Source organism: Odocoileus virginianus, chromosome 2 (assembly GCF_023699985.2).
Source record: "Odocoileus virginianus isolate 20LAN1187 ecotype Illinois chromosome 2, Ovbor_1.2, whole genome shotgun sequence".
Lineage (NCBI taxonomy): Eukaryota > Metazoa > Chordata > Mammalia > Artiodactyla > Cervidae > Odocoileus > Odocoileus virginianus.
Window position 1 is genome coordinate 38,690,411 of NC_069675.1, and position 26,830 is coordinate 38,717,240.

General features: G+C 36.9%; 1 protein-coding gene across 6 annotated transcripts in view; it reads left to right on the forward strand.

Moving 5' to 3' along the window:
- The first annotated feature begins 470 nt into the window (after positions 1-470).
- VRK2 (VRK serine/threonine kinase 2) overlaps positions 471-26,830 on the forward strand; it is a 95,375-nt gene continuing 69,015 nt past the window's right edge. For 2 of the 6 annotated variants that reach the window (XM_020909042.2, XM_020909043.2), the window contains exons 1-2: positions 483-584; positions 4,210-4,350. In XM_020909042.2, the coding sequence (XP_020764701.2) occupies positions 4,215-4,350 (136 nt within the window). In that variant the 5' untranslated portion in view covers positions 483-584; positions 4,210-4,214. Of the gene's footprint in view, positions 585-1,160; positions 1,185-4,188; positions 4,351-26,830 lie in introns of those variants that run through there. The other 4 variants (XM_020909040.2, XM_070478563.1, XM_070478554.1 and 1 more) reach the window with 3 other exon arrangements.

Genomic DNA, 26,830 nt, shown 5'->3' on the forward strand with positions numbered 1-26,830 from the left:
GTATCCATTCTCAATGTCACGACGCTCTGTGCCAGCCTGATTGGGGGCGGAGAATGGTTACATTCTATTGCAAGAGTTTTGAATAAAGTCTTATCGATTAAAAAAATGCCAGAATAATTTTTTTAATCTAACAAATTTTATTAACCTAAATAGGGTTATTTCCACTTCACGGACAAAAAAAAAAAATTAGACCATGTTTTTGAAGTTTTAAAGTAATTACGGTTGCCCCCGGGCCTGGGCCCGGACTAGGCTCCGCGGAACCCGGGCCGGCGTCTCCGCCCCGGCTGAGCGATGCGGGAACAGGGGCAGAAAGTTTGCTTGGGCCCTACCAAGGGCCGAGCCGGCTCCGGGCCCGCCTCCCCGCAGGATTGGAGGCCCGCCGCCCCGCCCGGCCTCGCGAGGCCCAAGGGAGGCGCCGGGCACGCCGAGCGCCTGGCAAGCCTTCCCTCGTCCCCGGGTCCTGGGAGTCGCGGCGACACCCCGCACTTCCGCGTCCCGCCTGCCCCGCCCGCGCGGCGCCCCCCGCCTGGAAGGAGCTGCCGTCGGAGTGAGACGCCGGCCCGGGCGGGCTCCCTGCTTCCGCGGTGGGTTCTGACTATTTTAAAACTCAGCGCGAAATCCTGACGCCCCTTCCCCACGCGTTTGCCCAAAACGCGGGGCGGGGGAGTTAGGCGGGAAAGGGGATTGGGTTTCTTTTTCCACCGGCCTAGAGGGGCTCGAGGTAGGAAGTGCGAGTCCGGACGCCGGCGGGCTTCCGGTGGCTCGGGCCGGGCCTGAGCGTGGCAGGAAGTGGGGAGTTGGGTGGGTGGGAAGCTAAGGGGCTGTCTAGTACGGCCGGGGGGTCAGGCGGCCGGTGGGCCGCGCTGACCCGCCCCTGGCCCCGCCGTCACGGTCCGTCTCCGAGGCCGCCCCAAGCCCAGTCCCGGCTCGGATTCAGGCCTCTGGGTACCGGGTTGTCTCCGGAAACTGGTGTTAAGCACTTTTCATCCTAGCGGGAAGGGCCCTGAAGCAGCAGGGACAAGCTTGTCTGGGACTTGAGAGGAGGTGGCGCTTCCTCCAGTGCCTTGAACTCTGGATCCGTGCCGCGGTTGTTCATTGTATAGACAGTCACCTTTCAGGCTTCCAGTTCTGGTGCCACGGACTTGCCCCAAACGGTTTTTATCTTCTTCATACTGCTGGAGAATGTATGCCCTGCTGAAAAGTTGTTATCACAAGACTTAAGGTTTTAAATCAGCAGATAAGTGTTGGATACCAGTATTTAAACAAGATACTGGTCCGTACAGAGAAAGTGAAAGTGTCAGTCTTTGAATCGTGTGACTTTGCAACCCCATCGTCTGTAGCCCACAAGGCTACCCTGTCCATGGGGCAAGAGTATTGGAGTGGGTTTCCATTCCCTTCTCCAGGGGATCTTCCTGACCCTGGGATCCAACCCAGGTCTCCTGCATTGGAGGCAGATTCTTTAATTGTCGGAGCCCCCAGAGAAGAAGCCCCCAGTATAAAGTCCTGGTCAGAACTTTTCCTTCTTTGGGGCACTGTTCATATGAATTCCCAGCTTCCTTTGTGTTCGAGTTAGGAGGACAAGTGAATATTGCTCTGCCCGGGTGTTGCTGCTGAGTAAGATAGGGCATTGGGTTAATATAAGTGAAGCAGGGGGAAAGCCTATTGAAAGGAACAGAAACCTCGTTCAGAAGATGGATAATACAATGAAGACTACTTTCATTTCGAAAGCTTAAAAAAAGGTTTAAAAAAAATTCTTTGAAACTACTTAGAGGATTGCCATTATTGGAGAAGTAAATGGCAAACCACTCCAGTGCACTTGCCTGGAGAATCCCAGGAACCGGGGAGCCTGTGGGCTGTTGTCTATGGGGTTGCACAGAGTCGGACACGACTGAAGTGACCGAAGCGACTTAGCAGCAGCAGCAGAGGATTGCCGTTACCTTCACACTTGTTTCAGGCTTATATGCTGTGTGTGCGTTTTGTTTTTCCCTAAGAAATTTTCTAGTCCTACCCAAACGTCTCTAGTAAGATTTCACTAACCTATGTACAATTACAGTTAATTGGTTAAAGTTGTGTGGCTATCCTGTGGCGTCTCTACACTGTTGTTAGTGCTGCATAAGTTTCTAAGGCAGGGCAGTTTTCACTTCGGTGATAATGGGGAAGGGACAGGGCAGAGAGTAGAAAGAAGTTGAAACAGTAGTGTGGTAGTCTTACAACTAACTGCGCAGTGGCCTAGTGCTCTGCTTAGTTACACATCCATGAAAATGGGCTCAATAAAGGACAGATGGTATGGACCTAACAGAAGCAGAAGAATTTAAGAAGAGGTGGCAAGAAGACACAGAAGAACTGTACAAAAAAGATCTTCACAACCTAGATAATCACGATGGTGTGATCACTTACCTAGAGCCAGACATCCTGGAATGTGAAGTCAAGTGGGCCTTAGAAAGCATCACTATGAACAAAGTTAGTGGATGTGATGGAATTCCAGTTGAGCTATTTAAAATCCTGAAAGATGATGCTGTGAAAGTGCTGCACTCAATATGCCAGCAGATTTGGAAAACTCAGCAGTGACCACAGGACTGGAAAATGTCCGTTTTCATTCCAATCCCTAAGAAAGGCAATCCCAAAGACTGCTCAAACTACCACACAGTTGCACTCATCTCACATGCTAGTAAAGTAATGCTCAAAATTCTCCAAGCCAGGCTTCAGCAATACGTGAACCGAGACCTTCCAGATGGTCAAGCTGGTTTTAGAAAAGGCAGAGGAACCAGAGATCAAATTGCCAGTATCCGCTGGATCATCAAAAAAGCAAGACAGTTCCAGAAAAACATCCATTTCTGCTTTATTGACTATGCCAAAGCCTTTGACTGTGTGGATCACGATAAACTGTGGAAAATTCTGAAGGAGATGGGAATACCAGACCACCTGACCTGCCTCTTGAGAAACCTGTATGCAGGTCAGGAAGCAACAGTTAGCACTGGACATGGAAAAACAGACTGGTTACAAATAGGAAAAGGAGTATGTCAAGGCTGTATATTGTCACCCTGCTTATTTAACTTATATGCAGAGTACATCATGAGAAATGCTGGGCTGGAAGAAGCATAAGCTGGAATCAGTATGGCCGGGAGAAATATCAATAACCTCAGACATGCAGATGACACCACCTTTATGGCAGAAAGTGAAGAAAAACTAAAGAGCCTCTTGATGAAAGTGAAAGAGAAGAGTGAAAGAGTTGGCTTAAAGCTTAACATTCAGAAAACTAAGATCATGGCATCTGGTCCCATCACCTCATGGGAAATAGTTGGGGAGACAGTGGAAACAGTGTCAGACTTTATTTTTCTGGGCTCCAAAGTCACTGCAGATGGTGACTGCAGCCAAGAAATTAAAAGACAGTTGCTCCTTGGAAGGAAAGTTATGACCAACCTAGATAGCATATTAAAAAGCAGAGACATTACTTTGCCAACAAAGGTCGTCTGGTCAAGGCTATGGTTTTTCCAGTGGTCATGTATGGATGTGAGAGTTGGACTATAAAGAAAGCTGAGTGCCGAAAAATTGATGGTTTTGAACTGTGGTGTTGGAGAAGACTCTTCAGAGTCCCTTAGACTGCAGGGAGACCCAGCCAGTCCATCCTGAAGGAGATAAATCCTGGGTGTTCATTGGAAGGACTGATGCTGAAGCTGAAACTCCAATACTTTGGCCACCTCATGCAAAGAGTTGACTCGTTGGAAAAGACCCTGATGCTGGGAGGGATTGGGGTCAGGAGGAGAAGGGGATGACAGAGGATGAGATGGTTGGATGGCATCACCGATTCGATAGGCATGAGTTTGAGTAAACTCTGGGAGTTTGTGATGGACAGGGAGGCCTGGTGTGCTGCGATTCATGGGGTTGCAAAGAGTTGGACACGATTGAGCGACTGAACTGAACTGAATTGAGTAGGTGTTTTGACCCCCTAACTGAATTTTGGAAATGTTAAGTGAGGTTCAGCAGGCTTTGTTTTTTTTTAGTATCAGTGTCTCTTCGATTTCAATATTGTAATCTTGGTGAATCTCCAGTTTGAATATAATATGTGGGCTTTCCCAATCCCAGTTGACTTTAGAATCCTAATTTCTGGGAAGGTGCCCCATAGAAGACATTTTGAGAAATGTATTTAAGTGGAGTTTTCTTTGTTGTTGGTTTTATTTTTAATCACAGCCTCACCCCTTCTGTCAACAGAAGTGATGCCACCAAGAAGAAAAGAAAAATACAAGCTTCCTATTCCACTTCCGGAAGGCACAGTCCTGGATGACATGGAAGGAAAACAATGGGTGCTGGGCAAGCTGATTGGCTCTGGAGGATTTGGTTTGATATATTTAGGTAAAGTATAAATCACCAGATATTCATGTATGTGACTGTGACGACTTAATATTTTGAAAATTGAAATAAAATAGAATTCATAAATGTAAGTAATATGAAGGTAGTGTTTAGTAGAAGGCCTATTCTAGGTTCAAGATATGACTGACCCTAGTCCCTTCTTGTCCATGTCTTTCTAAATGACTCTTAGAAAGTGTTTTCAGAGCACAGTTACACAGTCTGCCAGACAAATGGTTAATGTTCTGTTTTGAGACTGTGTTTTCTTGGAAACATTGGTTTTTATGACTCAAGAGAACACAACTCTATGATTATGAACATTTCCCATTTGTGCATCTTAATCATTAATGTTGAAGTAGTGTAAGATTCTGGTCATTTCTTCACTAGGTCTCACTAGAGAACTGGGCCTTAATACCCCAAGGCTATCTATTGCATGGAATGAATTAACTTCTCTCTTGTACATCTAGATTGGTACTATTATGTGCTATCTTTAGGATAAGTAACAGATACTTAAGCATAGTTTCTGTGTTTTTCGGTACAAGTAAGGAACCTAAGTTGAGTGTGTTTTTACACTATATTAAAAAAATTTTAAATTACATTGACTTTAAAAGGATTGTTCAGAGCTACCTTTTATCTATAGTTTTAAGGATCAAGGGATATCCATTACAAGATGAGATTTAATGAATAAGATAAATATTAGTGATTTTAAAAAATCCTCTTAAGGAGAAATTCTAAATATATTGACTTATTACACCTCTGTCTGGAGGCGTTTAAGAAGTTGGTAAAAAAGCCTTCGTTGGAAAAATCTTGGGTTCTTTATTAAACATTTTAGAGTAAAGGGGAGGAGAGAAATTCCCTCTGCCCTCCTAAGTTTAATATCTGGGTTTATGAAATGAACTGATAGCAGGAAGATTAACGGGAGATAAGGTATACAAATACATTAATTTTTGGATGTTATGTGCACAGTAATATTACAGGTGAAAAAATAGTTGAATAAATATCCTAAAGCATGGTAAAATTTGAGAGCTTACATGCTATCTTAATAAGGGAAGAGAAGAAGGGATTAGGCCACTTTAGGGACAGTACATGATTTTTAGGAGAGATTACCAGGCCTGTAGAAGAGTAGATGGGGGCTGTGATAGTCTGTAATAAAGTTTGGGAGTGATGTCAATTTCTAATCTCTTCTGTGATGAGTCAGTCTTTCCTGGTTAATGAAGCTCTCCTAGATGTAATTTAAAACAGTTGAGTTGTGTGTGTTTTTGGGGGGGGGGGGGGGCGGCTCTGTCTTTAGCCAGATGAAGGGAGTTCAAAGAAAGCCTTTCCCTGCATTTGCTATTTTTCAAGTGCCTTCAATGCAAAATAATCCTTTTGCCAAACAGGTGTTTTTTAGGGTGGCATATTCTGCCACCCTTCTCACGCAAACGTGTTTCATGGATCTTGAAGGATTAAGCTCCTCTTCTGATGAAGTTGAGATTGTAGTATGGAATAAATGGGTGAAATACAGTGAATAAGTAACTTCTTATTAATCACCTGAGTGTCTCATCTAGTTGGGAAGATAAGACCAACACAAAAGTGTAGTGTGGATTAGATAAAGAACAATTTCCCTATTTAAAGGGTTTGAACTTGCTTGAAAAATGTTAAGTACTAGATTTAGTGACACAAGCAGCACTGTTTAACAGAAATGTAATGCAAGCCACATATGGAATATAAAATTGTCAAGGAGCCGCATTAAAAAAAAGCAGGTGAAATTTATTTAAATAATATGTATTATTTAATGTGATATATCTAAAGTATAATTCCAATACCTTATTGATATTAAAAAAGGGAAATATCTCACTTCTTTAGTTAAATGGGACTAGACCAGGATATGTCTAGTCCCATTTCAGGGACTCAATAACTACCTATAGGTAGTGGCTACCATGTTGAATGTTGCAGATAAAGACCCTGAGAGGACTTGGAGTCTACAGAGAGTATATTCTTTGAAGAATAATTGTTGGTTGAAACTCTGAATTGATGAATTCTCTTGTATAGATGAGTGTTAAGATCTCTGGTATATTGTCTTGAATCAAGGTCAGAGAAATGGAGTTGAATAAGTTATTTCTGATGTGGCTGAACTGTAGCCTTGGATTGCACAGCTTGTCAGTTATTCTAATGTTTGAATTATTTTGAGTAATTTCAAAGAACTACAGAAAAGTATTGATTGTGCTAGTCTTATTTCTTTTCTCTTTTTAAATGTAAATATTATATGTGTTAATATGTATTTAAATTTAAGACCATGTTTAAAGTTGAATTATGTGTGTGTATGCATACGTATATGTGTACACATGCTACTTGTGTGGTTCCTGTTGTGAAAAAGGAATTTAGGCATGTGGAATTAGGATTTTAGGCTTAGTCATGTGATTTATTTGCCCCTATTCAAATATAGGAAAAAACAACCTTACTTCTTTCAATCTAAGTACTGCACATATTTTTTACTTAATTTTTCTCAATAATATTTAGTTTGCAACAGTTTTCAAGATTTCATAGTTATGAAGTACCCCCTACTATCTGAATTTTAGAACTTGGATCCTGGATATATAAGCAAATGCGTATGACTGGGATAAGATTTTAAAGAAATGTTTAGCTATTTTGAGGCAAAGTTGTATGTTGCAAATGTTGTTACTGTTCTATCAAAAGTGGCACTCATAAATTATAATCTCAGCTCTTCAGTGAGATGCTGTCAGCAATAACTTTGTTAAAATTAGTTTTTACGTATTTTTTTCAAGCTGAGAAAATCCATATGAAATTATATCATGTTTTTGCATTGTAGCATGGTTCTCATCATTTCCTGTATAAATGAAGTAGCCAGACAGTTCAGGTTTCCCTAATACCTTTGTGACAGCTACATTGTTAAGCATTATATTTTCTAGATACACTTTGAGCAGACACTTCATCAGCATTTGTCACCTAAGGCTGAGAAGAGACTAACCGCCCTGACTGACTCATATGTGCATGTATGTGACTCATATGTCCTGTAGTTTTGAGATCAATAGCCAAAGACTTTCAGTAGTCAGCAAGAAGTAAAGGGGAAGGAGCAGAGATATTTTGTATTTATTCTCAACTTGGAGAAATAATGTTCCTGTAGCAGTAACAGAAATAGTAATAAGAGGGAAAAGAAAGTCTGAACATAAAACAAAGTTCTTCCTTTGCATTTGAAAAGAGAGGAGGGGAAAAGAAAGAAAGGAAACTGTTTCCAGGAGTGGGAAAACTTGCAGTAACCTCAGGATCAAAAAAGTGAAAAAAAAATTCTAAAACTTCAGGAGACAGAACTAAGAGTTTGAATTTTACTTTAGTGCTAGGAATAACACAGAACCAAGCAAACTGGAGAGTTTCATAAATCACAGCTTAAGATTTTGACCTGAGCCTTTTGTGAAATGAGTAACTTTCATCTATTCAGGAATCTTTGTTTCTGTTCTCTAGGATTGAGGTAATAATACTTGCAATGGTTAAGGTAATATTTTTAAAGAACTTGGAACTTGATAAGCAATTCACTGTAATTGATTTATTTAGAACTTCCCGTTCTCAGTGATAGCTGAACTCTAAATTTGGTGTCTGGTGCTCAGATTAGCGTGGTGACTAAGACATGTATGGGAGGGTTTTTCCATTTGTCCTCCCATGGACTGTGATGAGCTTAGCTACTAAATGTGGTGAAACTGAGAAACAGAGAATGTCAGTGGAAGTCTATGACATTTTACTTGCCAAAGTATATGTTTTTCCCATTTCAATTTACAGTAGTGGCCATGATGACATAGTGAAAAGTTCTCACATAAGCTGTATCTTATGTTTCAGATATGAAAGGTACTATGTTTCAGAATTAGTAAAAAATCTAGAAAAACAGAATTATAGATAATAAACTTGAGCCAAATTCCTTTAAAGTCTTCTTATACAGCTTTCCCAGGTGGCTCAGTGGTAAAGAATCTGCCCACCAATGCAGGAGAGGTGGGTTTGACCCCTGGTTTGGGAAGATCCTCTGGAGGAGGAAGTAACAAATGATAGAATGATTTATCTGTAGAGGTTTTATTTTTTAGAATTTGAGCATAGCCATGACCATTTAGCATCTTTGGAATATTAAGCACAAACTATATGTTTACCAGTTATTTGCCTCAGAGATTGAGACTGAAGTCAGGCTACTAATCCCACACAAGCCAGTTTGCTTTTTTCCCCCACATAATTATAGATGTCACCCTTAACTCTAGCCTGTAATCTTAAAGATAACACTCTTAGTCATAAAAACTTGAGACAAATTAACTGTAAAATCTATATATGCTTTATTGACAGTAAATCAAGAGCATTATATTTTATAAATAATGTTATAACTAAGATTAATTCTTGAAGCATTAAGATCAATCATTTATTCATGGATAAATGTTTAGAGTTTAGGTGACTGCCATACATTTCTTGGGTAATCCTCTCAGATTAGCTCAATTTTGTTCTTTAGAAACAGAAGAAATCTTTGTTGGGTGGGGCAGAGAGAAGATAGAGTAACTGGGAGTTGTAGATATTGTCAAAGTTTAACTCAATTATCGATGAGGAAATAGACTTTTATCTAAATAGAAAAAAATTTTTATGTGTGGTTTTTATTTATTGTATTTTCTTGTTTGGTGGCTCAGTGGTAAAGAATCTGCCTTCCAGCGTGGGAGATGCTGGTTTGATCCCTGGGTCGGGAAGATCCCCTGGAGAGGGTAATGGCAGCCCACTCCAGTGTTCCTGGCTCGGAGATCCCATGAACAGAGGAGCCTAGTGGGCTACAGTCCAGGGGGCCGCAAAGAGTCAGACACGACTTAGTGACTGAACAGGAACACCTTTCTAGTCAGCTAGAATGGATTGGTTTTTAAGGTATGAAGAATAATGTTCTGAAGAGCCTAATGATAATGCTAGCAACAAAACAAAGTTACTAAAACATGTATTGCTTCATAATGTATTGCTATGTTAGACGTTATTTTGGCAGTGGTTTATAGAGAAGACTTTGAGATAAGCAGTTAATCTGACCTAACACAATGCAACTTTGTGGCCCCACCACCATGCTGCTGCTGCTACTGCTAAGTCGCATCAGTCCTGTCCGACTCTGTGCAACCCCATAGATGGAAGCCCACCAGGCTCCCCTGTCCCTGGGATTCTCCAGGCAAGAGCACTGGAGTGGGTTGTCATTTCCTTCTTCAATGCATGAAAGTGAAAAGTGAAAGTGAAGTCACTCAGTTGTGTCCAATTATTAGCTACCCCATGGACCGCAGTCTACTAGGCTCCTCCGTCCATGGGATTTTCCAGGCAAGAGTACTGGAGTGGGTGCCATTGCCTTCTCCCCCCAGCAGAATAGTTACTAGGAAATTTTGCGGATGATACCCTGGGGGTGAGAAGAAGGAAATAAACATGAAATAAGGATAACTTGTACTAGAAACTGTCGTATATAAGATAAATTAGTTCCCAGCTGAAGGTTTAAAATGTAATAGTTGGTATAATCCGGAGAAGGCAATGGCACCCCACTCCAGTTAAAAGCACAGTGTTCATTTACTTACCAGCTAAGAAATCTAAATACCTGCAAAAGTTTGGATTCTTTGTATAAAAAGGAAGCATCTTCCTAAAGTTTACTTAGTCTTTGCTTGTCTTTTTCATTTTTGTAAGTATCCGATCTTTTTAACATATTTTATATTATAGGTCTTCATGTTCAGCATTCTACTGTCAAACTCTTTTGCCTTAAGGGAAGATGTACAAACTGCTCTGTTCTTCAATAATTTGTGCATTATGCCTCTTCCACTGCACCTGTTACTATCTTACAATGGTTTCAGTGGTCAAGGTTTTTAAATTTGAAGCCTATCGCTATAGGGAAGTTTCTTCTTCATGAAATGAGTTCACCTCTATTGCCACACAATAAAAAAAAAACTCAACTTTCGGGAGCTTCTAGCTGCTTTATGAAATATAAATGGAGTTTAGCTTCTGAAGTGTTTTAGGCTTTTTTTCTTTAGGTATGGAAGAAGAGTAGGAAGTAGTCTTCTTTTAAGAAACAGGAATATCTATGTCTATATAATAAGTGAGAAGAAAATTAAGAAACTCTAAAGCTCTAAATAAGAGTATTCACTAGAAATTAGCTATTTGGATGATGAAAATTTGTTCACCCTCCTCACTTAACAATGATTCAAAAATGTTCATGGACCTTATACTGCTTACATACTTGGTTTTGCAATTCATGCATCTTCAGAATGTTTGTCCCTTATAACTCCATTACATGAACTGAGTACATTATGCAGTTTTCTACATGAAAGGGCATTTTAAGAGGAAGGACATAAAACTCAGCAATTATTTCAAGAAAATTTTTGAAGGTTTCCATTGTTTCTTTTAAAAGGGAAAAAGAAAGTCATCCTGACTTCATTTAGTCAGGAAGACTTTCCTTTAACATCTCCAATCAAGTAATACTTGAGGGAAAAGATTCCGTAGAAAGATATCCATTGAAGGCCAGAAACATCTACAGATGCAGTGTGATCCTAGGCAATGAGGCATGTGGCCCTTCATTGGCATTATATGATAACAGGAGGATCTTCTGGCAGAAGAGCTGACTTTTGCTGCATTCTGTATGCTGCCCCTCCAAGCCCATCTTTGATTGGCACCTATGCCCTATTGAAACTGGCATCACACCTTCTGAATGGGCACAGTGCCAGCCAAGCAGATGGGTATGGGCAAAAGCATGCCAGAAACCCAGTATGTGCATCAAGTTTAAGTATCAGGGGCCCAAACTCCCATCCAGGGATATAAAAACTGCAGTCTGTTGAGAGCTTTTTGTGCTTAAGGTTAAAGGACATGCCATTTCTACTCCAGCTTAGAGGTTGATTAATTTTGAAAGTCAAACAGGAGCTCCTGTGGCAGTGTCAAGCAAAATTCTGTCTTTGGTGAATGAGAATTACTACTTCATGTAGGGAAGAGAAAAGTATTGTAATGAAGTTTCCAATGAGAGTTACTCTCCTGCGAGCGCCTCCAGCACTTAAGCAGCATGCATTCAGTGGAGATGGATATTTCTGTTTTCCAGCGGAGCCAGGTGCATTCAAAGCCAGCTCTTCAACCTGCTGCAGTAAAGAACCCTAAATTTAGAAAGGGCAGGTAAAGTTTGGGAGAGCTCCTTGGTGGCTGCTCTCACCATGAGCTGATGAGGCTTCACAAAAGTGTATAAAGGAGATGAAGGAAAAGCTCCAAATTAAAAACCTTCTGATTGTTTCAGTCTGAAACAGAAAGATCATTAATAAAGGGAAAACTTTAGTCCTCTGTCTAAATGCAGAATTTTTTTTTGAATTTTATATCAATAAAAAGTTAGTTTACCAAAACGTTAGAACCAACTTAATGCATAAGTAACAAAGCTTCCTATTCTAACATTTATTTCATTGCATGTCTATCATGTATATAAACTTCACTTCTTGAATAATGGATTTTGCATAAAATTGAGTTCTAAATATCATATTCCTTATGATCGTCTCACACCAGCTACAGAACTGGGCAAAAATTAAAAAAAAAGGGCATCATTTCTTGTGATCACTTTAATCGTATTCTCTAAATGCTCTTAAATTTACAAGAATGCCTATAAGACCAGCTGTGGCCAAGAGAAGCTTTTTGTAATCGCCTTATAGCCATTGCTTTTTCTTTTCCACTGTGTAAACTTTATCTATGGAGCAGATTCCATGAGACCATTGTGAATACTTCAACGTATTCAAAACATATAACTGCCACAAATTAAACTACTAAAACTAAAGCTGGTGCATTGTAACTGCCAAGTAAAGCTGGCACGTCCCTCCGTCAGACTGCGGGAGAGTATGCCATACAGTCCTCAGAAAACACAATTCATCCAGAAGCACTCTTGTCACTTGCTCTGATATTAAACCAGAGAAAGTGACATTAATTAAAGAAGTGACATGAGCCAACAAAAGCAATGAAATTCTAAGCTTTGGCTCATGTGCAGACCTTACTCCAACTTGCTTTGCTTAGGTATTGTGACCATTTAAGAGGAGTATGGCTACTTCCCTTGTCCTCCTCCTCTCATCTTTCCATTTGGAAACATCGTTTTCAGGCAACTAAAATTTCATACCCAGGGTTGCCCTAGCCAGTTGGTACACTGCAGGGTTTCCTAAAATAGTCGTGTGGTGGCATCTGATGCATTTACTGCAGTTGGTAACTGCATGAGATGAACAACTAGGGACAGAGGCGAGTTGGTCTTACAAAAAGGCGAACAGCAGCCGAATTGAGCAGAGTCCATAGGTTCAGTAGACTGAGAGCTAGGGGAGTCTGTTGCTGGGATCACTGGTGGAAACAAATGGTGGCCAATAGGCCTTATGAAAATCCTAACGTGCTAACGAGGCAAGCAAGGGAGTAGCCACAACTTTTCTTGCCTGCTCTTTGTTCCTGTAATATGTTCTTTCGAAGTGCTTATCTTGTTTCTTACGATTGCCATTTGTATACTGTTTACCCTCCACCAGTACTAGATTATAAACTCCTTGTAGGCCTTCTCTCAAGAGTGCTTCAACAAGGCCCAATATATAACAGCTTAAAAAATGATTGGTTAAATTAAAACTAGTCTGTTGGGGAAAAATAATTTTCCCAACAGTTGGCTTATCTGAGATGAAATTTTGTGCTCTTGGTACTGTAACATGTGTCTTGTCTCTGTAAGGTTCTGTCTCTTTAGAGTTAGAGGCCTTATTTTATTTATCTTGGGGAGCTTGAGGGGATATAAGCTTCTGTTCATCCTCTTTTCAAGTATGTTTTTTAAATATAAGAAGCCATGTACTTAATCCATAGACTATAGGATTTATTGAGGGAGTCTACTTTGCTAATGCACAGTGCAGAGAGAGTTAAAAAAAATAGACATTATATTAAGATTAAACAGTTTTGTGTTTAGAATGAAACAATTCTACAGAGTAGCCCTTAATTGAAGTAGACTTAACAGCAAGTATAAACTTTTGTGGAGAAAATAGATGGGGTTTAATGTTAAATGGATTGACTTATAGGCATGTAAATATATTTTAAAAATCTACTTTTCAAAGAATATAAACACAACTTTAATGGAAAATAAATTGTTGGTATTTCTTTTAATCCAAGTGAATGAAAGATTTGATTAAGAGTTTTATACATAGTCAGAAGCTTTTGTTATAGTTTCTGGGCATGGGTGTTTTATATTTGAGATCAGGAATTTTCTGTGTAATTAGTTGTGAGGTTTAATGTACATTTTTAATATCAGACAGACAATGGCTTCAAAGAGACAGCAGTGCTGCAAAGGAGCAAGAAAAGAAGGCCAAAGTTGACACACACAGAGGCAAAACAGTGTAGGAAAAATCAACACGTTTTGCAAAATCAATCATTGAAAATGTGTCAGTGTTCAGGAGACTGTCTTTAATTTGCAATCCAAGTGAAAAAGAGTATTTAAATATGAGAGGCAGTATTATTGAGCCCAGCATGCCTGCTACCACTTGTTTGACTAGCTCAGAATAGAACACTGAAAGGCAAGGGCTCAAAGTTAAATGAACATTTATACATTTTAAAATCAAATGAAAGATTCAGAGTATATTCATGAATTAATTTTTTTTTTCAGAACCCTAAATTTAATCAGCTGGAATTACTTTTAAAGTGCCATTCTATTTAACTTTTGGGAATGATGAATTTGCCTTTTAATAGGAATGCTGTATTTTATCATGAAGATGAAACAAACTGTCTTTTGTTAATTATTCCCCAGAGACACTGGCCATTTTTCTCTCCTATGCTTAGTGTGGAGTAAAGGCAGCTTCCCGCAAATTGATATCAAGCAAGAGCAATCGGAAGCTACAACATGTGTGAAAGAGGCTCATGGAAGGCTTAGCATCCATTGTAGCTGTTCTGAAGGCCACCTAATGAAATTCACAGAGGTGATGTTAACCAAAGCCTCACTGTGGAGGCTGTGAACACAGGACGTAGAGCAGTGAAAAGGAATGAAAGCAAGAATCCCTGGTAAAGACTAGCAGATGAGTCATGTGTGTCTGCGGCGTGCTGCCAGGCATAGTTTCTGCAACCTTTTTTAGGAAAGCTTCATCCTCATCCACTACTGATAGAATCTTTTACTCAGTGTGTGCCAAGCTCTGTGTTAAATGCTTCATATGGATTATTTCATTTAATTCTCTCAGCAGCTTGACAAGGCAGTTTTGAGGCCTAGGAATGTTAAGTAATTTGTCTAATTGTCTTCCATCTCCATTTGAACTCGGGTCTCTCTGCTCTCCTGGTTGGTGTCTTTTGTCAAAGAACACTGTGAATTTATTACTAGCCCGAGAAAGTAGTGACAAATGACATGGCTGTGAGATGCTCATTTCTAAAATAACTGAAATATCTAATTGATGGTATTGGCAGCTAATTTAAGAAATCTGTTAGCGCTGATGCTGATAATAGTGTCATTTTCGTTCAGATTGACAACTTGAGGTGTAGAGCATTCGTGATATGTTTTTAATATTTTTACAAAATCTGTGAAAGTACATCTGATATTTATAGTAAATCTAATGTTAAGAACTGGAAAAAATACGTATACTAAAAATGTACCTAGAACAAACAATATTTTTATGAAAAAAAAAGTGAGAATAATCAGTCAGTAGTGCATACAAACTGATGGGAAAGATTAGATTTTTCTGCTTTTTAAAAAATAAGTATGTCAAGTTTATGGGGATATTATGCATTTGTTTTGAGGGTAATAAGCAACAAGGATATCAAAAGAAGCCTCTTTAAATCCCTATGACAGACTTTAATAAGCATCATGTGAAAATAGATATTTTTACAAATATTGAATTGTTTTTGGCATGTCTTTTTTCCATTGAGTAATAATTTAAAGATATACTATTTAGAAAACTAAGTCTTTTAAGAAAATTAAAAAAACTCAAATACTTGGATAAGTGAAATGTTGATAAAGAATATGTTTCTTTATAGAATTTGTTCATATACCAAAATATTTATAAGAATAATTTTAAAAAATTTATTCAGTCAAGACATTATTATACAGTAATAGTTATCATGTACCTATAGATGATTTTATGAAAAAACTATGATATTTCATGTACAGGTAAATCTTTATGTGTTTTTAATGGAGAAGTGATATTTATTAGATATTGTAATGCTAGTTTCATGCTTTGATACTTTTTTTCTTGCGAGTATATACATAGCAAGGAAAAGAATGAACGAAGTATAATATTACATTAGAGGGCATGTTATTGAGCACTTTTGGTGATAGAGAGTTATTAATTTCAATTTCTGGAGAATGTGAAGAAAAATGCTCTTCATTACATTTCATCATGTTTCTATTAAAAGATTATGTGTTACACTTCTGACATAGATTTCTAGTATCAAATGTGAGTACTGTTATTACAGTTGAGGATGGAATATTAGTTATGTAAACCTGTCTTACAAAGTGTTAGGAGGATGGTAGAAGGAAAAGTAGTAAAACCCACTGAACAATCCCCACACAATACACTTCAAGACAAATGAAAAGAAAGCCAAACAAAGTTGCATATCTAACACACAGTTGTTGTGTGATGGAAAGGGGAAGAAAAAAAGCTGTAAGACTTCCATCATACCAGAATTTTCATTCTAGCAGAAAACATTTGAGCAAGTACAGATGTTCTGAAATTAACTAGTTTAATGTAAATCGAATGCATCATGGAATCTATGTTAAAAATAAGAGGTTTTTGGTTGGGGAAGGACCTTTAAGTTCCTTCTGACCCTGAGAATCTGTGAGATCCTGAAAGATGGTGAGAGAGACTAAAACATGGATAAAGGCTTTAAGGAAAGAATTGACCCAGCTGAACAAACAGTTCTGCTATTAATAAGCAAGAAAAATAAATCTAAGCCACAGAAAAATGATGTAAAGGGATCATCAAGAAGAAAAACATAATGGTTCTATTATCTTTTTATGTAGTATGTTTTTGGATAATAAGAATATTATATGAAAATGTAAAGACTTGCAAAATAGAGACCGTGTGAAATGATATAAGGAAGATTTCCCTTATTTGAAACCTAATTTCATCATGAATATTAGTAAGTGTTTCAAAAAGTGAGAGTAGGGTCAAAACTTTTACATAGTAGCTTTTTAAACTTAAAGTATCTAATTTCAGGAAGGGAGTTCAATAACTACTTTAGCCCTTAATTCATAGACTGACAATAGAAAGAGAACTAAGAGAAATATGGCTATCATTCCAGTATTCTATTTGGCCAAACTGAAGTCCTCTTAAGAGAGAAGGAAACATTTGAGGATTTAGGAAATCTGAAATGATTTTATAACAGATTACTACAAAGATGAAGTAGACTTGAAAATATGTAAGTGAATAAGACTTCCAAGAGATACATGAATTAAAATTTTGAGAAAAGATTGATGATACAAAGTAAAAAGTTGAGTGAAAACTGGAGTTATGGACATAATTTTATAATACATTTTGCATTTCTCAAATAGATTCAAGAACTGTGGTTAGGACTTACAGGATTAAGAGTTAAACAGAAAAGTTGTTATATATCAACTTTTCAGGAAAGCTCAAAATGTATTTAGTTAATAATAATGAAAACATCTGAATTAGAGTGTATCAGTGTGGAGTGAGAAGTAAATGGATTGAAAGATAGTCTATTATAAGATAAAATGTGTAATATACACCACAACCAGTTAATAATTAGTGAAGGGGAGCAAAAAAGAATAACAATAATATAAATTTGCAGAGTGTTGTATTATAACTTGTTATTTGTTGTTCAGTTGTGTCCGACTCTTTGTAGACTCCATGGACTGCAGCATGCCAGGCTTCCCTGTCCTTTCCCATCTTCCAGAGGTTGCTTAAACTCATGTTCATTGAGTTGGTGATGCTGTCCAACCATCTTGTCCTCATATCATAATTGTATTATAATCAGTTCAGTACAGTTCAGTTCAGTCGCTCAGTTGTGTCTGACTCTTTGTGACCCCATGGACTGCAGCACAATTGCCAGTTACCACACTAGATAAAAAACTGTCTGAAATCCAGTAAAGAATGCCATTGACCAAAACCCCATAACTACCTGCCAAAAGAGAAATACCTGAAAACAATAAAATATTAAGATAATAAAGAATCAAGTTTTTTCATGTACATATAAGCAAAGAGTAAGATGAGCATTTTAAAAAATTATCTTATGTTCTACAGTAAAATATCATTATGAGAACTAGACAAGGACATTATATAATGGCAAAAGGTTAATAAAACCAAGTGAAAATAAAATGATAGAATTTGATATGGCCAGATTGCTAGTGTTGTTTTTTTCTTAGAGAAAAGAGAAAAAAAAGAAAATCTAGCAGATATTCAAGAAGAACATGTTACAAATATAACTAGAGGTATTATAAACATAGTCAGGAAATGACTAATCAGTCACCTGTTAGGTCTTCATACTGGTCTCTATGGAACCCAAGTATACAGGTAAAAGGAGTAGGGGCTCTGGTCCCTCCACCTATGTTTCAACCTGAGCATTCTGCTTTGTTCTGGTCTTTTTATCAGGCTGAAAAGAAACATTTCATTACTAAAAGAGTTCGAAGATAACTGATTATACTGTAATAATTAGTAAGCTCCAAAGTTGAATAGTAAAGCTCCCAAAGAAAGACAATGCCAAAGAATGTTCAAACTACCACACAATTGCACTCATCTCACATGCTAGTAAAGTAATGCTCAAAATTCTCCAAGCCAGGCTTCAGCAATACATGAACTGTGAACTTCCAGATGTTCAAGCTGGTTTTAGAAAAGGCAGAGGAACAAGAGATCAAATTGCCAACATCCACTGGATCATTAAAAAGCAAGAGAGTTCCAGAAAAACATCCATTTCTGCTTTATTGACTATGCCAAAGCCTTTGATTGTGTGGATCACAATAAACTGTGGAAAATTCTGAAAGAGATGGGAATACCAGACCACCTGATCTGCCTCTTGAGAAACCTGTATGCAGGTCAGGAAGCAACAGTTAGAACTGGACATGGGACAACAGACTTGTTCCAAATAGGAAAAGGAATATGTCAAGGCTGTATATTGTTACCCTGCTTATTTAAGGGTATATATTTATTTATATGCAGAGTACATCATGAGAAATGCTGGGCTGGAAGAAGCACAAGCTGGAATCAGTATGGCCGGGAGAAATATCAATAACCTCAGATATGCAGATGACACCACCTTTATGGCAGAAAGTGAAGAAGAACTAAAGAGCTTCTTGATGAAAGTGAAAGAGGAAAGTGAAAAAGTTGGCTTAAAGCTCAACATTCAGAAAAGTAAGATAATGGCATATGGTCCCATCACTTCATGGCAAATAGATGGGGAAACAGTGGCTGACTTTATTTTTCTGGGCTCCAAAATCACTGCAGATGGTGAATGCAGCCATGATATTAAAGACGCTTACTCCTTGGACGGAAAGTTATGACCAACCTAGATAGCATATTAAAAAGCAGAGACATTACTTTACCAGCAAAGGTCCATCTAGTCAAGGCTATGGTTTTTCCAGTGGTCATGTATGGATGTGAGAGTTGGACTATAAAGAAAGCTGAGCACAGAAGAATTGATGCTTTGAACTGTGGTGTTGGAGAAGACTCTTGAGAGTCCCTTGGACTGCAAGGAGATCCAGCCAGTCTATCCTGAAGGAGATCAGTCCTGGGTGTTCACTGGAAGGACTGATGCTAAAGCTGAAACTCCAATACTTTGGCCACCTGATGCGAAGAGCTGACTCATTTGAAAAGACCCTGATGCTGGGAAAGATTGAGGGCAGGAAGAGAAGGGGATGACAGAGGATGAGATGGTTGGATGGCATCACCGACTCAATGGACATGAGTTTGGGTAGACTCTGGGATTTGGTGATGGACAGGGAGGCCTGGCATGCTGTGGTTCATGGGGTTGCAAAGAGTCGGACACAACTGAGCGACTGAACTGAACTGAACTGAAAGTTGAATATGCAATTAACAAGAGTTTATATTTGGAGGGGATATAATAGCATTATCCAGAATAAGATTTTCCCCCCTAATTTTATGAGAACTCATTTTGTGTGTGGTGATTTAGTAAATTTTAAAAGATCAGAATTTTTATATGCCATAGTTTTGGACATAATGGTGAAAATAAATACCAATATTATTTGCTAGCTTTGTTATTCTCTTATAACCTGCATTCTGTCTTCACAGTTTCTATATATTCAAATTGTGTTTATTTGAAGTTCACTTCCCCCTTAAAGTCTACTGTTTTCCTTTTTTACATTTTCTGCCAGAGTTGTATATTGTGTATTTGTTTTCAATAATATTTTTGCTTCTCTTTTGTCAGAGACAAGATTTTGGAGAGTTGACATTGAAGATATGTTGAGTCTTCAATTCACAAATGCAGTATCTTTCTCCATTTCTGTAGGTCTTTGATCTCTTTCATCACCATTTAGGCTTCTAGCATATAAATCCTGTACATGTAATGTTCGGTGTATATGTTTTTCTCTTTTCTTTTGAAATGTTTAGTGCTATTGAAAATGATACTGCTTTTGTGATTTTGTTTTCCAGTTATGCATTATTAGTGTAAAAAAACACAAATTGATTTTTGCTTGTTGACCTCATCTTGGTAAACTTGCTTATTAGTTCTAGGATTTTTTTTTTTTTTCAGATTCTTTGGAATTTTCTCTATAGTTAATCATATCATCTGGGAGTAGGGACCTCTTTATTTCTTCCTTTCCAGTCTGTGTACTTTTTGTTTCCTGATGTTTTGCACTAGCTAGGACTTCCAGCACTTTATTGAGTAGGAATGGTGAGAGTGGCTATCCTTGACCGTTCCCAGTTTAAGGGAGAAAACATTCAGCCTCTCATCATTTATAATAATACTAGCTATATGTAGTTTCTAGATATTCTTTTTCAAGTTGAGGAAGCTGTCCTTTACGTAACATAGAGTTTTCATCTTGAATGGATATCAGATTTTGTCAAGTACTTTTTCTGCATCAATTGATGTGATCATTTGGGTTTTTTTACATTCTTAATATGGTAGGTGACATTAATTTCTTATTTATTTTATTTTTTATTTTGCCTCAACATGAGAGGAGGCTATTGGTCTGAGTAGTTTTCTTTTTCTTTCTTTCTTTATACTTTTTTTCCCCCTCTACTATCCCTGTCTGGTTTTGGTTTTATGGGTAATGCTGGCTTCATAAAATGAGTTGTGAATTTTTCCCTCCATTTTTGCTTTTTGGAAAAGAGTATACAGAATTGATGTTACTTCTTTTCCATGTGTTTGGTAGAATTCTACAGTGAAGCCATCTTGGGTTAGAGATACCTTTTTTTCTGAACAATGTTTGTTTGTTTTAGAACTTGATATCACCTGGGGCTTGTTTGGTTGGTTGTTTCATTTCAGGTAACTTTTAGTAGTTTGTGATTTTTAAGCAGCTGTTTCATTTCATCTAAGTTGTCAAGTTTCTGTCTATAGAGTTGTTCATAATATTTATTTATTATACTTTTAATACTAATTTCTATAGTGACATTCCGTTTTCATTCCTAGTATAAGATCATTTTTTCTCTTTGTTTTCTCTTTTGTTAGTCTTGATATCATTTTATTGGTCATTTCAAAGAAACAGCTCTTGGTTTTGTGGCTTTACTGTATTTTTCTGTTTTCAATTTCACTGATTTCTGTTTTAATCTCCTTTCTTCCATTTGCTTTGGGTTTGGTTTGTTCTTTCCTTGGTTCTATCAGATGGAAACTTACTTATTTGAATCTTTCTTTTGTAGTAAAAGTATTCAGTGCTAAATTTGTTTCTAAGTCCTTCTTTGGCAGAACCGCACACATTTTGATATGTTGTAGTTGTCTTATATATTACATCTAAGCTAATTTAAATTCCTCCAGACCATATTATAATTTTTGCTTCAACTATGAAATACATTTTAACGGAAGAAAGGAATAATCCATTGCATTTTCCCAATATTTACTATTTTTTCTCTTTTATTCCTGGTAGTCCACATTTCCTTGTATGATTTTCTTTTCTTTTTTGCATATCTTTGTTTAGCAATTCTTATATAGCAGATCTGCTGGCTATGGCTACTCTTAGTACTCCTAACTTGAGAATGTCTTTATTTAACCTTAATTCCAGAAAAATATTTTTGCTGGATATTGGATTGACTGTTATTTTCAGCACTTCAAATAGGTTGTGACTCTTCCTTCAGGTCTTCAGGGTTTCTGATGAGAAATTCACAGTAATATGAGTCATTTTACCCTGTAACTAATTTACTGTTTTTTAACTCCTTTCAAGGTTTTTCTTTTAGTTTTCAGCAGTTTGTGTATATGTGTCTGGGCATCGATTTATTTGGGTTTATTCCAGTGGAGGATTCACTGAACTGTAGGTTTATGCATCTATAAAATTTTTGACATTTCAGCCATTATTCATCAAATATTTTTCTGCACCACACTCTTTACTTTTCTTCTTCAGTAACTGCAGTATCATGAAGATTTGTTAAATGTTCTGTTATTTGCCTGAGATTCTGTTCAGTTTTTTCATGTTCTATTTTGCTGTTTTTCAGGTTGGTATATTTTTAGTGATATTCAGCGACTCACATGTCATCTCCATGATCATATTGAACCCAATCATGAGTTTAAAAAATTTTGGTTTGGTTATTGTATTTTTCAGTTCTAAAAGTGTTACTTAATTTTTTCTTTGTATATTCTATGTCTTTGCTACACTAGTCTGTCTTTTCATTTATTCCAAAAGTGTTTGCTGTTACTTTCTGGAACATTTTTATTATAGTTTCTTTGAGGTCTTGATCAGATAGTCCCCAGTTTTGTATAATTTTGGCATTGATGTCTTGAATTAGTGTGGTGGCTTGTTAATTTATTACAAAATTAGTATTAGTTAATTTATTAACTAAAGTCCATCATTTATATTAGTGTTCACTTATGTTATGGGTTTTGACAAATGCATGATGTCATGTATCGACCATTATAGTATCATGCAGAGTAGTTTCTCTGCCTGAAGTTTCTCCTGTGTTCTACTTATTTATCCCTTTGCCCCCTGTTTCAGAATGGCATATAGTTGAAATCATATATTATATAACTGTTTCAAACCAGCTTTTGTTTCCTTTGAATATATCCAGAAGTGGAATTGCTAGATCACATGCTGGTTCTATTTTTAATTTTTTGAAGAACCTCCATGCTGTTTTCCATAGTGGTTATACAAATTTATATTCCTTCAAAGAGTTTCATTTTCTCTACATCCTTACCAGCATTTGTTACTACTTGTCTTTTTGATAATAGCCATGCTAACAGGTGTGAGGTAATATCTCATGGTTTAATTTGCATTTCCCTGGTAATCAGTTATGGTGAGCACTGTTTCATGTACCTATTGCCATTTGAATGTTTTCTTTGGAAAAAATCTATTAAAAATAGCCTTTATTCATTTAAAAATTGGATTATTTATTTTTTTTTTGCTGTTGAGTTGTATCATTTTTGTATATTTTGATATTGGATATGTGATTTGCAAATATTTTCTTATTCCATAGGTTGCCTTCTCATTTTGTTGATGGTTTTCTTTGCTATGCAGAAGTTTTTAGTTTTATAGTTAGTCCCACCTGTGTAAATATTTTTGCTTTTATTGCCTTTGTTTTTGGTGTTAGATCCAAAAGAGTCATTACCAAGACAAATATGAAGGGACCTACCTGCTATGTTTTCTTCTAGATCTTTTATGATTTTAGGTCTTACTCACAAGTCTTTAAATCCATTCTGAGTTGATTTTTTGTATACAGGATAACATAGGGGTCCAGTTTAATTGTTTTGCATGTGGCTATCTAGTGTTCCTCACACCATTTACTGAAGAGCCTGTCCTTTCCCCATTGTATATTCTTTACTTCATTGTCAATTAATTGACCTTGAATTTATAGGTTTATTTCTGGGCTGTCTGTTTGGTACCATTGATTCGTGTCTGCTTTTATACCAATACCATCCTGTTTTGATTATTACAGATTTGTAATCTAGTTTGAAATCAGGGAATGTGATGCTTCCAGCTTTGTTTTTCTTGCTCTGTATACTTTGACTATTCAGGATGTTTTGTGGTTCCATGTAGATTTTAAAACAATTTCTATGAAAAATACCACTGGAATTTTGGTAGAGATTACATTGAATCTGTGTATTGTTTGACTGGTTTGCATATTTTAACACTATTAATTCTTTTGATCCATGAGCATATATCTTTCCATTCATTGTGTTTTCTTTCATCAATGTTATAAAGTCCTCTGTGTACATAGTTATCATATCCTTGGTTAAATTTATTCCTAAGTAATGGATTCTTTTTGATACTATTGTTTTTATGCTGGAGTCATAAGGATTTTCTCCATAGATGTCATCTACAAACCGATAATTTTACTTCCTTTCTTCCCAATTTGGATGTCTTTTATTTCTTTTTATTGCCTGACTTCTCTGGCTAGGACATTCAGTACTATGTTGAATACAAGTTGCAAGAGTGGGGATCCTTGTCTTGTTCCTGATCTTAAGGGAAAAGCTTTCAGCTTTTTACTTGGGTATGATGTTGGATGTGGGTTTCTCATAATTAGCCTTTGTTAGGTTTGGTTATGTTCTTTCATTACTCAGTTTTGAGAATTTTTGATCGTGAAAGGATTTTGAATTTTGTCAAGTGGTTTTTCTGCATCTATTAAAATGATCTTAAGATTTCTATCCTTCAATTTGTTAATGTAGTTTATCATGTTAATTGATTTGCATATTGAACCATCCTTGGATCCCCAAAATAAATCCCACTTGATCGTGATGTACGATTCTTTAATGCACTGTTGAATTCAATTTGAGTATTGAATTGAGTATTTTTGCATGTATGTTCATTAGAGATGCTGGTCTGTAATTTTCTTGTAGTCTTTGTCTGAATTGATCTTTTCTATCGTCTTTCTAGTTCTGTTTCATTTATTTCCATTCTGGTCTTTATTTCCTTGTTCTACTAATGTTGAGCTTCCTTTTTCTAGTTCTTTGATGTGTAAAGTTAGAATATATATTGGATTTTTCATAGTATAAAACTTTATTGTTACAAAATTCCTTCTTAGAGCTATTTTTACTGTAACCCACAAGTAGTGATATGTTTTGTGTCCATTTCCACTTGTCTCAAGTTATTTCTTGATTTTTGAAAAGTTCTTCTTTGAGCCAGTGATTGTTCAAGAGTATATTGTTTCAGTTGCCATATATTTGTGAATTTGCCAGTTTTTCTCTTGTAATTGATATCTAGTTTTGTGTCATTGTGGTCCAAAAAAACACTTGATAATACTTTATATGATTTCATTTGTCTTACATTTTTTACAACTTGCTTCATCACCTAACATGATCTAGCCTGGAAATATCTTCCCTGTGTACTTAAGAAGAATGTATTCTGCTGCTGTTGTTGGACTCTTCTGTGTATGTCTATTAGACTTCTCTTATATAATATTTAGTTTACATCCATTATTTCCCCATTGATTTCCTATCTGGATGGTCTATCCATTGTTGAAAGTAGGGTATTGAAGCCCTATACTATTTTATTGCTATTCCCCCCTTTAGATCTGTTAATATTTGCTTTATATATTTAGGTTCACCTATCTTGGGTACATAGATATTTACAATTGTGATATCCTCTTGATGAAGTGATCCCTTTATCATTATATAATGATCTTACTTGTTTCTTGTTATAGTTTTTGGTTTAAAATATATTTTGTTTGACATAAGTGTAGTTTCCCTTGCTTTCTTTTGGTTCCATTTGCATAGAACATCTTTTTCCACCCCTTCACTTTCAATCTTGTGTGTCTTTGAATCAGAAACAAATCTCTTGTAGATGTCATATAGTTGGGTCCTTCTTATTTTTTTTATCCATTCAATCACCCTGTCTTTTGATTGGTGATGAAGCCTGCTTTCTTGGTAAAAGTATGGGCAGTTAAAAAAATGTTTTATGTCAGGTTGAAAAGAAAATGTATTCTTTTTTTTTTAATGTGGCCTTTAGATAAAAACTGTTAATTGTAGTTTCAGTTTATTTTTGTTGGTTCTCTATACCTTATGAAATTGTTTTAAAATCTTCCATGATTTTTCCAGCTTTCTTTAAGCTAATTTTGGCTAATTAGTTCCTTATCTTTTTATTTTGACTCTCTGCATCACTAGGTTTTAGTTGTCTTATAAATAGTATATATTTATTTGTTTTTTAACAACCTTAAAGTTTCTTTCTTTAGCTGATGAGTTTAGTCTACTCAAATTTATTATTGACATTTTAAAAAAATCAAAGATGTTATTGATTATAATGTACATCATCATTTTATATATGTATATAAAGTCTCCACTGTGTGTGCTGCTAAGTCGCTTCAGTAGTGTCCAACACTTTGTAACCCTAGGGCCTGTGACCACCAGGCTCCTCTGTCCTTGGAATTCTCCAGGCAAGAATACTGGAGCGACTGGCCATGCCTGCCTCCAGGGAATCTTTCTGACCCAGGGATTGAACTCATGTCTCTTATGTCTCCTGCTTTGGCAAGCAGCTTTTTTACCATTAGCGCCACCTGAGAAACCCTAAGTCTCTATTAGATGTTTGAAAGTTCATAATTGTCTTCCTCATGAATTGTTAGTTTTGTTTATATAAGATCTACTTTATATGTAATGCCTGACACTGCCTATTAAATGACACAGTACCTTTAAAATAATCTTACATGTGGAACACTCAGTTGTTGTAGTTTGTGTAAGTCTCTGGTTGCCAGTTTCAGAATCTCAAATGAACTTAGTCAAAAGGGAGACTTATCACCTCCTGTAAGTGAGAAGTACAGGACTTGTCAGGCTTTAGGTCTGAGTAACTCCAGGCCTTATGAATGTCACTAGGGCGCTTCCTCTCTCCCTGCCTTAACCCTAGTTTTCTCAGTTCTGGATTTTATTTTCAGGCTTTATTTTCCATTTACCAGAGAAAAATGATCACTGATATTTCTAAGATTTTGGTATCCTTAAAGTTTATCATCTGTCTTGTGTTACTTAGTTACATCAGCTGCTAGGGAGGACTTTTCTACCTAGTTGAGCACTTTGCTCTTTCTGAACTAGTTATGGTGGCCAGAGGGCTTGTGCATTCCAGGTCGCTCGGCTTGGTCCTGTGCCCAGCTCTGGAATGTAAGGGAGGATACACTGTGATCGCAGCCCTGCTAGGTCTACATGGATCGTTTGAGGTTGGGCTCCTCAAAGGAAAAAATCAGAGAAAGTCCCAATGGATAGAAAAGAGATGCTAGGAAGGCAAATACCATGTATGTGTACAATGCATCCCTTTTCAGGTCATCAGATACCTCTTCAGAAATTTAAATGAGGATGTGAAACTACTTTTTTTTTAATTAAATTTTATTTATTTTTAAATGAAACAAAGATGAATATTTTTAACAATAAAAGTTACAATTCCCAAAGAAGATAAAAGATTAATATAAATTAATATAAATAGAAATCTACTATATTTAAATTATTAATGACATCATTCAACATGCTCCTATTCCTATATTTT